At 36.0% G+C, this 12084-nt stretch overlaps 1 protein-coding gene across 3 annotated transcripts; it reads right to left on the bottom strand.

Annotated features, from left to right (window-relative positions):
• Nucleotides 1-38: 38 nt before the first annotated feature.
• LOC110782938 (RNA-binding motif protein 25) lies at nucleotides 39-8181 on the bottom strand. 3 transcript variants are annotated; one of them, XM_056827009.1, is made up of 8 exons: nucleotides 7381-7522; nucleotides 5738-6080; nucleotides 4977-5639; nucleotides 4696-4848; nucleotides 2949-3393; nucleotides 2106-2813; nucleotides 1465-1964; nucleotides 39-528 (listed from the first exon to the last, which is right to left on the bottom strand). In XM_056827009.1, exons 3-8 carry the CDS (start codon nucleotides 5382-5384, stop codon nucleotides 277-279), a joined length of 2466 nt encoding a protein of 821 aa, XP_056682987.1. In that variant the 5' UTR covers nucleotides 5385-5639; nucleotides 5738-6080; nucleotides 7381-7522; the 3' UTR covers nucleotides 39-276. The 3 variants fall into 3 exon arrangements, with proteins under 3 accessions (XP_056682987.1, XP_021842905.1, XP_021842906.1); XM_021987213.2 differs by lacking the exon at nucleotides 5738-6080 and having other exon boundaries at nucleotides 4977-5221; nucleotides 7381-8181; XM_021987214.2 differs by having other exon boundaries at nucleotides 4977-6080.
• Between the last annotated feature and the right edge of the window lie 3903 nt (nucleotides 8182-12084).

The raw sequence follows: 12084 nt of genomic DNA on the forward strand, positions 1-12084 counted from the left end.
CTTTGTACCTGTGTAATTCAATGGAGAGACGTCCAAAATAAGTAAACACAAGGAAAACTTTCTTTCTTGCATATACAGTTTCATGATACATCTCTGGAGGCAAAATTAAACTAGAATTTCATAACTAATTTAAAAGTCAAACAATGCAAGAGAGGGAAAACAACAGTAAAAATGGAGCTGCAATATCATAATTACCTACCATCCCTTTTACTTTGGTAAAATTACAAAGGCGAAAAAAGAATTGACAGCAAGAACACGAAGATCCAAAATCTTACTTCACGCTCCTGGTCTTGTAGTCAAACCTGTCTCAACCTTTTTAATTTCGAAGATGAGCATCCTCCACATTTTGAGGACAAACATTTCGGCTTCCTCGTCCAAAATTCGCTGAAGCACATCCAGCATTTTCTCGGCCTTGACATGTTCTCGGAATCTATCTACTATGAACTCCACCAAAGTGGTTTCTTCTTCTCCCAAAAACTCTGTAATTTTCTTGGAAATCCAGGGTCTCATTCTTTCATGCAACCGATTCTGAACATGTACATTACCTGGTGTTAGTAGTATTTATGGGAAAGCATGCATTCAGTCACTACCACTAACAACAACAACAACAACAACAACAATAACAACAACAACAACAACAAAGCCTTAGTCCCAAAATGATTTGGGGTCGACTAACATGAATCGACATAAGAGATCGTCAATGTGACCAATGTGAGATGTATGAAGCATACAGCCCACAACAAGGAAGTTGTTTCCAAGGAACTTTCCGGAAAGCATATAATTTTTCCGGGATATAATCTCTGGGGCATGAAGTATTGTCCATATAACTTACGGGGCAAGAACCATATATGCTAAAGTGTGGAGCATACACAACCACGATTTATGGAGTATGAAACTATGAACCACATATGCTAAGCTATGTGAACTTGTGAAGCTTACAAGATCCACATGCTGAGGTTTGAAGCACAACAATTCTAATGTATGAGGTCACATAGGTTGAATATGGAGAATACAGCCTAGATCTGGTTCACAGTTGAGCCGTGAGTATTTATTTTCTTCTCCTGAAATAAGGTGTTCTTCAAAATTCAAAAATTCTGATCCCGATCTGGTCTGAATTTTTTTGGGTGTCTAGTCTGATTAGATCTCCTAATATGTCTGAACTTCACATACTTGTACACTTAACATAAAAGAAAAGTAATATCAAGTGATGTCTTATTAGATCCTTATTCATGTATATTTCCAAACATCTAATTTTCATTTTTCTTACTTTATACCGAATCAAAGATATTTGGCAATAAGCAAAGGGAGATACAAAATTTGGTCTAATCTATTCGGAATTTATCTGGTCTAGTCTGTAACTAGTAAAAATAAGTAATAAGTTTTTGAAATAAAGTAAAGAGAACATATCCCTAAGCATAGTTAAATTGAAATAAAAGAACCATCCAAAAGAATAATAAGTCTTACCTCATCATACACTGTCCAATTAATTTCATATGAGAACAAATCTTCTTTAGTCTTTGGAATCATATCAATTAATTGTTTTGCATCCAAAATCTCCCGAGGTCGAGGAGCCTCATCACCACGTTCATGTTCACGGTCCCGATGACTTGACCTATCATGAGAACGTCGACTTCTATCCCTATCATCAGACTTTGCTTCTCTAGGATTAACACGCTTACCAGATTCAGCTGAGATTGGAAGTGCCTCTCCATCATTGGCATGTCCGGCTTGAAGTTCTTCGGTAGAGTAGTCAATTGGGACAAGAGGCCTCATTTTCTTGTCTTTTTGCGCATCATCATCCTCTTCCTCATGGAAAACAGACGGCACAGCTGTTCTTTTCCCTGACCCCACCAACCCAAATCCAAGCTTTTTGGCCGGGGCATTGCCCATAAGCTTGCTATCTTGTGTTGAGCCAGATGCTGTCATTGGTTCATCAGTAAAACCATTTTCAACAGACACATCACCTGTCAAATAGAAGCCAGCTAAGAATTTTATTCACGAAAAAGTGAATTAATGGGATTGAGATGCAGAAGTCTAAGATCAATAATAATAAGAAGCAGAAGGACACAAGAAGATTAATACTGTATACTTGTACAGCCGCTTACCAGTATGGCTTGCAGGATCATGAGCAAGAGCAGGAACTGAAACAGGGGCATGGGCAAGAGGAGGAGCAATAGCAGGAGCAGAATCATGATCGTGCTCCATATCATCTTTAGTCTCACTGGCAGTAACTTCAGGTGAGAGTGAGGCAGGTGTCTCATTTCCATTAGCCACTGGAACAGAAGGAAGCTCCAATGCCTGTTTTTCTTGTTGCCTCTGCTGCTCCTCTGCTCTTTTCTTGGCTTCCATGATTTCTTCCTCTTCTTTCAGTCTGTCTGCCATATCCTCTTCCTTTTCCCTCCGTCGTCGTCTCCTCTTATCCTCAATTTCAGACTTCCGTCTCCTTTTCCTAGAATCATCATCGCTTTCATCCTCTTGCTCAGAAATCAGCCTCCTCCTTTCACGCTCCCTTTCTTTCTCCTTTTCCCTCTCACGCTTCCGCTCATACTCTCTCTCCTTTTCTCTAGTCTCCCATTCCTTAACTCGCTCCTTGTAAAACCGTTCAGCCTTTTGAATCTCTAAGTCTCTCTCCCTCTCTCTCCTTGCTCTTTCGCGTTCTCGTTCTCTTTCCAATCTATCAAGCTCTCTCTCCTTTTCCCGCCGGTCACGGTCACGGCTCCGATTATCATACCTTCTATTTCGATCGGGTGACTCTGTTCCAGCTCTATTTGAAGGTTTAGTCTCACTGGTCGTCTCATCGTCAATTTTATCTTCTGCAGTAACATCAGAAAGATTAGAAGTAATTGAGAAAACTTAACATACTAAACATACATTGATCTCATAATTATTGCAGATTTGCAGTAGACGTATGATATCATCAAGTAACAATTAAACTTTCTTTGACTTACCATTTTTCACATTGTCAATATCAGAGTCTTTGTCCCCGGATTTAGAAGGCACTTCGGAGTTCAAGTTGTTTGTGCCATCAACAACCTTCGGTGCTGGTGGTGGAGGAGGAGGAGGTAGAGGCTTAGTCCTTATGCGTTCTTCTATCATACTTGTGAGTTTCTCCAAAGCCTCCCGGTCAACACTACGGTCCTCATCTGTAACAAGGCCAAAACTGGCCGTATCATTTTCCTTGTTTTCAGTCTCATTCACGTCTTTCTTTGGCTCTTCAACAACAGTTTTAGCAGGTTCTTCCTTCCCATTACCTTCAACCTTATCAACACCAGGTGCACCTTCTCCCTCTTTCGTGGCTTCCTCGGCTCCAGTCTCACTAGGTTTAATCAAGTTGTCTTTCTTCTTCTTCACATAACGTTCTAAATAATCTCTTGTTGCTTGATCAACATTCAGCTGTACAATGGCAAACAGATTAAAAGTCAGGTCCACAAAAACTAGGAGCATAGCAAACCAAAAAAGAGCCTAACTGCAAGACATTGAACCCTACAGAAGGACTTCACCGACAAAAGTATAGCTTTGGAAATATTGTTTCTTCTTTACAGAGTCTACGCACATACTTCCTCTGTTTTTTAATAATTGCACCATTTGGGTTTCTGCACTATTCAAATACTCTTATATAGTCATCTTTTGTGATATTCATGGAAAAAAATATTCATGTGGGATCACGTTAGATCCGTCTCAAAATGTACTTTCAAATTATCAAATTTTAATAGCTTTTTCTATGTATAATGAGAGATATTAGTGGTTAATGAAACCTCAAATGGTGCAATTATAAAAATAAAAAAATAAAAAAAAAAAAAAAAAATAAATAAAAAAAAGAAACAGAGGAGGAAGTACTAAACATGCTAATGTCACAGGCAGTTCTGGATATTTTGTTACAGATAACAGACTCCGCCACCTTATATTCCACGCTCAGTCGTCAGAAACACAACAGAAAGTGTTATTGTAAAAAAATAAAAAATAAATATTTGATGTAGCTTAAATGAACTTAAAACGGAAAAGCAGAAGTTAAAAAGTACGATCGGTATCACATTCAGTTCCGGATTTTTTTTGAAAGTTTTCCTTTACTTGATGTAGCCAAGATAATGAACTAAAATAAGTCACCCTTCTACGAATCATGTTTATGTTGAAAACTAACAACATAAGACTATAAACTACTTTTTCTGGCTCACAAAAACTTGTTTTGTCAATAAAACCAATAACTAATCTTGTAACAACGAACAGGACTAAAGGTACTTCTTGTTCACGCAAATTCGCCTAACAGAACCAAATAGCAATCTATGATCACGTGAATTGGCAAAATTTTAAATTTTAAAGGAAAGCTCCAGAAGAAAGTCAGAAACATGATATAAAGCGCACAAACAATGCGACTAGATACAAATTCTATTACACCCTTCCTTAACAAACAAAACTAACTTTTCCCTTTTTCACGTTTTATTCTGGCAACTGCTGTACTTTCCAGAACTGCTTACTTGTCAGAAGAAATAAATGAAAAGAAATAAACTTTGGCAAGATTGCTTCATTTCAGTATAAAAAATTGGCATGCAGAAGCAGAAATCGGGATAAACACAATAGTATATATATCAAATTGAATGACAGAAGTACTCAAAACACACAAAATTTGATATTAAATTCATGAAGCATGGTCAAAGCTTCATACTGCAAAAAGACATTATACAGCAGAATAGAACATACCACCAGCTCTTCGCCGTCAACATTGCATTTACTCAGCAGTCGTAGAGCTCGGAGAACCCCTTCAGCAGATTCAAATTCACAGAAACCAAATCTTCTTGGTGTTCCATCCGATGGATCCTGAGCTCGCTTCCAACTCTTTATTGGTCCGCATAACTGAGAAAAATAAAAGATTCACAGTATAAAGAATGGGACAAAAAATATGAAGAGGAAAATTTATACCATGCCAGCACGGGAAGGAATAAGAAACAAAATAAAAAATGTCTTTCATGACATTAACATACCTCAAGGAGTGAACGTACAAAATCACTCTCCACCGAAGAGGCTATCTTGCCAACATAAACAGTAGTTTGTGGTTTCTCTACTGGCATAACAACTGGAACAGGGGGCCTAACAATTGGGAGAGTCATTGGAGGACGAAGTCCCAAAAAAGGAGGCCTTGGCATTTGCGGAACCATGCCAACTGTAACTCCAGGCCGAGGAAGGAAAGGAGGACGAGCCATTGGGGGAAAAGGATAACGAACAACTCCTGCACAATCATGTAAAAAACATCTATGCAAACACATCAGCATAGGTTTGTAATTAACATATAAAATAACAAAAAATATCACTTCATAAATAGGGGCAAAGAAACCTTCACAATCTTTAAAAGTGTTGTTACCACACATCACAAATAAGAGACATGGCAGCATAGCAGGGCAACTATGAGCAGCTGAGCAGACCTGATGGATCAACAAAATAATACAAGGTTCATAATCAACAAGTCACCAAGCATGCTTACCTCGTAATATATCCAGATGCAACAATAGTAGCCTTGCCAAAATAGCCAACGCACCAACTAACATGTTTCGCTAATGAGTATAACGAAATTTTCACCATCTCAATTAAACCCAAGACATTTGATGAAAAAAGACCGTAATTTAGCCCATCAACCATTGTTATGTCAACTGTTGATTGCCCGATATACATTATGAAATATAAACAAAACGAACAGACAGATAGGAAGGGAAAGGAAATATAAAACAATGTTAAGGGATAATTATACCTTGCCAAACAAGGGCACCAAGAACTCAGCAGGCCTCATGATCTGCTCCGGAAACTCAAGAACCCAGGAAGGAAAAGAATCCTTAAACTACCACAAAAACCCTACTAAATCGACATGACAGCACCAGCCATTATATAGCATTGGAGTACTGCTGGATTTTGCAATTTTAAGGCTTAACTAAATATACGATGTCTTTGAAATATTCTCCAACTTTGAAATATAAATTGACAAAACTGAGGAAGTTACGGATATGTGCATACCAAAGTAGGGAGTTGCAGAAGAAGTCTCTAAACAACTGCAATATGAAGCCTTCTGAGCTTTCTCACCGTATTCAATCAAGACACTGTAGGAGAAAACATCCCATCATCGTTACCCCGTCAACTAGTCAATATTAATTTTTCAGAATTTTCTCCAATTTTCTCTCAACGAAACTCTTCCCAGAAAGACGCAGGTTAATAACCTCTTCTAAAGTTAGAAGTTCTATGCTTTGTTATTCAAGTTGCATCTCATCTCAGCTACCTTGAAGAAATAAATTATCCAGGGACTTGTATATTACCCCGTAAATTTTTATTCACTATCATCTCAATAGCTTAAAGCTAATTTAAATTAGTCATATGACATATAAACTTATATACTCAACACCAAAGACACATAACATATTACACCTGTAAACACCCCCTCACAAAAATATTATTATCTAACATGCACAAAAAAATAGCATAAAAATGGGAAAATTTTAATTAGTTTTGCCTCATAAACTACACAGCAAAAGTGACAAGGAACTCAAAGTTGTTTTCAGCAGTGAAAAAGAGTCCAATCCCAAATACTAAGGGCACAGAGGTGGTACCTTATATAGGGGTTATAATACCTCAGTTCATTGCAGAGGTACCTATGGCTGAGGTGGTCTATGCTTGTGGTGAATATGATGATCCTCAAATGGCAGTGGTGGTAGGTAACAAAAAACTCAATTTTGTTATCTTGACACAATAAAAAAGAGTAAAATCCCATGTTCTTAGGAAGCTTATGGGGGTACCTTATATCCAGTTCGTAGCAGTGCTACCTATGATTGTGGTGGTCTATACTCATGACCCGCAGATACTTGTGGTGGTTAGGAGGTGTGAATTAAAGGGGAAAAGGAAACTATAATTGCTCCGACAGTAACCAAGTGAGAATTCCACCTGAGCAGGATATTTGGGAAAGAATTCCTAAAACTAATTCCTTAAAAATTCCTCCTCGAAACTCGAGCAAGATGCAAAGTTGTCATCACGTTGCAATGCCCTTCTCGACACCAAATGCCAAGGGTAATTTATTTATTTATTTGAGGGATGCCAAAGGTAATCTTAATATCTTAAGGACTTAGGGAAATTCAGATAGACCTAAAGATACCTACAGGCTACAGTTACCAGGTGATAGCCTTTGCTGCTAAAGTCCTAAGAATCGACATCAATTTAAGAACACATCAATCACAACATAAAAGCATCAATTAATCATACACCATAAAAGCTATTTCCAAAGAAAATGTTATCCGCTCAAGTTTCTAGCTTTTATCCAATCACGATTGAGTTGATGAGTTCTAATCAAAAATATATATTAAAAAAAAAAAAAAGATTCAAATCACTGATAGGAGAAGAGAGAAAACCCACCGGGAGGAAGAGATCCATGAGGAGGAGGATGCATATAACCATTAGGCATAGCCATATACGGCGGTCTCATTGGCTGTTGCCCAGGCATCATCGGTTGTTGTTGTTGCTGCTGCCCAGGCATCATCTGTTGGTGTTGTTGTTGTTGCTGCTGCCCAGGAATCATCGGTTGTAGCTGCTGCTGCTGCGGTGGAGCAGAGCTCACTCCGGGAGGCGGAACGCCATGGTTTTGTTGCTGTGTCGGATACCCTTGCATATTAGGGTTTTGCGGGATTGGAGTGAACTGAGGGACGTGCATCGGGGGAGGAGCACCGGCGGGCCGGAATGACGGCGGTGCAGCATATGGGTTGATCTGCGGCGGTTGAAACGGCGGCGCTGAGCTAGGGTTAATTGTAGGTGCCGCAGATTGTGGAGGTGGAGGAGGAGGAGTTGACGACGGTGGTTGGGTGGAATTAGGTTGTGATTCGGGATTGGCAATGTTAGGGTTAGGGTTAGGGTTTGGAATTGGGGATTGAGAAGGGGGAGGACGGTTAGGGGAATCTTGAGTTGCCGGAGATGGTGAAGGGACTTCAGCCATGGTGGCCATGGCCGCTGCACCCGCGGTGTTCTTTGACAGTTTGAGGAGAGAGAAGTGTGTTGATTTTCTTGGTGCGCGTGTTCCGACGAGAAAATTAGGCCCTTTTTTCTTTTCTTTTTAGATAGGCAGGAGTACTATAGAACTGGTAATTTCTTCGACTTCCAGTTTCCTACAACAAATAGGAGTATACTTCTCCAAACCTACTGCGGGGTTGGAAGTTGTTTTTAGTGGATCGGTTTCGGACCGAGGAGTGATGAATTGATGACTGTCTCTCTTTTCTCGAAAGTCACAACGATCTCCTTAGTTGATAATAGTGATTGGTTAGAAGCGTTTTGAAGAAAAAAGAGCTTTTTGAGATGAAATTAGTGATTTGAATTTTTGAAAAAATTAATTGAAAGTGTTGGTTGGGAGAGATTTGGAAGAGAGTTTAGGGGGAAATGCTTTTCAAAAAGTAACATAGTGTAGGAGTTTTTTGCAATTAGAGGTTTGAGCGTGAATGTAAAATGACTACTTTGTCCTAATATTGCATAAAATTACAACACTTACCAACCTTAACATCGTACATTATTTCTTTTACCCTGTTTACTATTTGTTTCTTGTGTAATAAATTGTATATTAGTACTTTGGAACACTTAAAAGATATTGCAATCATGCTTATGAGTAATATTTTCTATTTGCCTATCAAGAATTTTTACATTCAAACTGTTGAATTAAGAGTATTTTTTCCAAAAAAATACTTGTTTTGTTTTTTTAGAAAGGAAAAAAAAGTTGTTTTATTTATTAAATGTTTATTCAAAACATAAAGAAATTAATTAACATAATAAACTATTTGTCTAATTTTTTTTTTAACGGAAAATCTATAGCTATTTCATTCAAATGAGCCTCTTGTCATCAAGAACAAGAGTAGAAACAGTAGGTGGACATTCTTCAAGCCAGAGCAACTCCTCCTCAAAGGTACGGGAGAGTAATGAGCCACCTTATTACAAAATCTATTAATATGACGAAAGTTATAGGCATAAAAACAATTTGCAAAACCAATAGAGTCATTCACCATATATCACTTGGACTTGTGATTTCTCCCTTGTTTTCCCTTTCAGCTTACTCGCCAAACTATTTGTCTAATATTAATAAGAAACAAAGTATATATAATTGTCCTTGATGGTCATTGTACATATTAAACGTTTTGTTGCTAACAACTAATTTACTAGACACTTTGACGCTTGCAGCTAATTCAACCGACTAGTCAAACCATCTTATACAAACAATGTTAGCTCCTAACCAAACAAGGTCAAACTTGGCTCTGTTATTTATTACTTGTACAGACGTACATTCGTATTTTCTCTATTTCGATATAATTGTAACATTTTACTATACTTTTTCCGCGCTTGTTATTGTAAATATTCAAAAATAATATATTTAATTTTATACTCCTAAAATTTATAAAAAGTTGATATTTAGAAATTACATATTAAGGCAAATCAAATAAGACCCCACAAAGGCCACAAGATTATATTTTTCCATGCGTATAAATCATGAATAGTGTCAAACGTCAAAGTGTAACCCTTATATCGAAACCGAGAGAGTACATGATACTTTGTATTCAATTTTGCATTAAGATAAAATTAGTAGAATGTTTTGTGCTCTCTAATCTAAATCATCTTCCTTATATCGTGCATTGATGTCGTTGAACTCGACTCGTTATTGAAAGTGTCTTTCACTACAAGGACATCCAATGAATTTGGAATTTGAACGAATACGAGGTATTTAAGAGTGTATAATTTATTTATTTTAAAAAATATTGTTTGAAATAAAATCAAATGATTCAAGTTGTGACTCGGTGGTCATGATATTTTATTTAGATCCCTCTTAACTACATGTGCAACTGAGCCGAGCCAGTCAATAATACTCGGGCTCGGGCTCGTTTAAAGCTCGTTCATTTATTAAACGAGCCGAGCTTGAACAACTTTTGAAGCTCGCTTAATAAACGAGCTTGAACATGAACATAGGTATGCTCGTTCATTTAAGTTCATGAACAACTCGTTCATTTATGTCCGTGAACAAGTTCGTCTAGTTATGTTATGTATGATATTTTACCATATATACATTTTTCAAATAAAAATAAAAATCATGTTTTTGACTTTTGAAATCTATAATAGAATAAAAATATTTTGAAATAAAATTTTAATTGCTAAATTAGTGCTCTTTGACTCTTTCTAAATTATTAGTTTGTTTATCAAGTAAAGTAATGTACTTTACTCATTATTATTAGATATGATTATAATTTGTTAGATTTTCAAGTGGTTAAACTCTAAAGCTCGTTTAAGAAAGCTCGTTCATGAAAAAAGCTCGTTTATAAACTCGGCTCGATTAATAAATGAGTCGTTCACGAACAGTTCGCGAACACAAAATCTTTTAAACGAACTGAGCTTGAATAGATTTTTGAGCTCGGTTAAAAGCTCGGGATCGGGCTCGAGCTCGCATAAGTTAAATAAACATGAACATGAACATGAATAGGGTAAAGCTCGACTCGACTCGGCTCATTTGTACCCCTACTCTTAACAAAACATAACTCTTTTTTATGAGAAAAGACATAGCTTATACCATTAAAACAATGGATAAGTTTCAAAGTAATGAAATAGAGACATATTTTGAGGACTTCCTTGCATCTATTGACAAATTTACGAATATATAGCTAGATAGACATTGTATGTTTAACTTATTTTTGTGACAAAATAAGTTAAGTTTTTTTTTTTTTTAAAATCATGACATGGTCACACACAAATAATTTTATTTTAGACAAATAAGATCAACTGAAATAAGATGAGTTCAGATAAGTTAAAAGAAGTTAAAAGAAGTTCAAATAATATAAGTTTAGACAAAATCATCAATCAATCAATTAATATATACTAAAAGAAACACGCCAATAATGACATGTTTCATCTCCTGGTGCGTCCTAGTTTTTATTTTTTAAAAATTATTCAACTAAGTAAAGAAACTTTTACAATATCTAATTTATTGATGTTTTTTTTTCTTTCCTTCTACGATTTTTTTCTGCCCTTCTACTTACGATTTTATGTATTGTATCAAGAACCTAAAATACTATACTAATACTAATTTGAAGAATATATGCATAATATTACTGATTTTCTATTCGTTGCAAGCTACAATATCAAGATTAAAATTATTATGATTTTCATTTTATTTTTTAATACTCGTAACCCAAACAAGAATTTATTTATTGTATTTCATTTTGTTACATCTCTATTATACAAGTGAAGAGGTGAGATTATTTTAGTAAATACACTTTTGGTGTCCCAATTGGATTACTAAAATACCCTCTACACATATAGAATCGAGAATATAATGACAACCTATCCAATACGAAAAACTCAAAAAACATTTTAATCAATCTAGCCTCTTAAATAAATTCTTACCATTTTAATCAATATGCATGTTTATATGCGTACGGCTCTATCTAACTTATATGTTTCTTATATTCGCATGCATCGCATTGATATAGTAATATTTTTTACATGTTATTTCAGGTTTAAATGTAATAGCACAAATATGTTTTGTATATTCGCACGCATCATATCGCGTGCATATAAGACTAGTAATATGTAGAGTAAGTGTTACCTAAACACCCAAAACCCAATTAGATACCGGGTCGGTAAACAAATAGGGTACTTTAACCAATATGTTCAGATAAGATACCTTATAAGAAAATTTGGATGGCAGGTATATACGAGTACAATTACGTATATCATTGCTTTTATATTTAAATGATATATGTAACTGTACTAGTACTTGATAACGACGTGATGAGTTTTTTTCTCTTTTACCAACTTAAGTATTTTGGTTGAAATCCTACACTCCTAAAATTATACTAATCACTTTGTAATTTAAATAAATATCAGTTTTCTCTTATTTTCCCAACAACCCCTTGTAAAAGTTAATTTCATTATACTTTATATTTCAAAAAACTTTTAAATAAATTAAATTGGAACAGGGAAAAAACTTATTTACCTTGCCTAATAGGTCGAATAGGACAGAGCTTAAACAAGTGTGAAATAACCATAGAAGGGAAACTTTTCTCAAAATAATCTCATGTTTGTTTGGTCTTAGACGCT

Source organism: Spinacia oleracea, chromosome 1 (assembly GCF_020520425.1).
Source record: "Spinacia oleracea cultivar Varoflay chromosome 1, BTI_SOV_V1, whole genome shotgun sequence".
NCBI lineage: Eukaryota > Viridiplantae > Streptophyta > Magnoliopsida > Caryophyllales > Amaranthaceae > Spinacia > Spinacia oleracea.

What these genes read in the sequence shown, in the direction of transcription:
- LOC110782938 (XM_021987213.2), bottom strand. Translation starts at nt 7,963, where the DNA reads ATGGCCACCATGGCTGAAGTCCCTTCACCATCTCCGGCAACTCAAGAT. An exon ending in TTGTACGTTCACTCCTTGAG is followed by an intron (nt 4,849 to 4,976) that starts GTATGTTAATGT and finishes TATTTTTCTCAG; the next exon opens with TTATGCGGACCAATAAAGAG. An exon ending in TATTGACAATGTGAAAAATG is followed by an intron (nt 2,814 to 2,948) that starts GTAAGTCAAAGA and finishes ATGTTACTGCAG; the next exon opens with AAGATAAAATTGACGATGAG.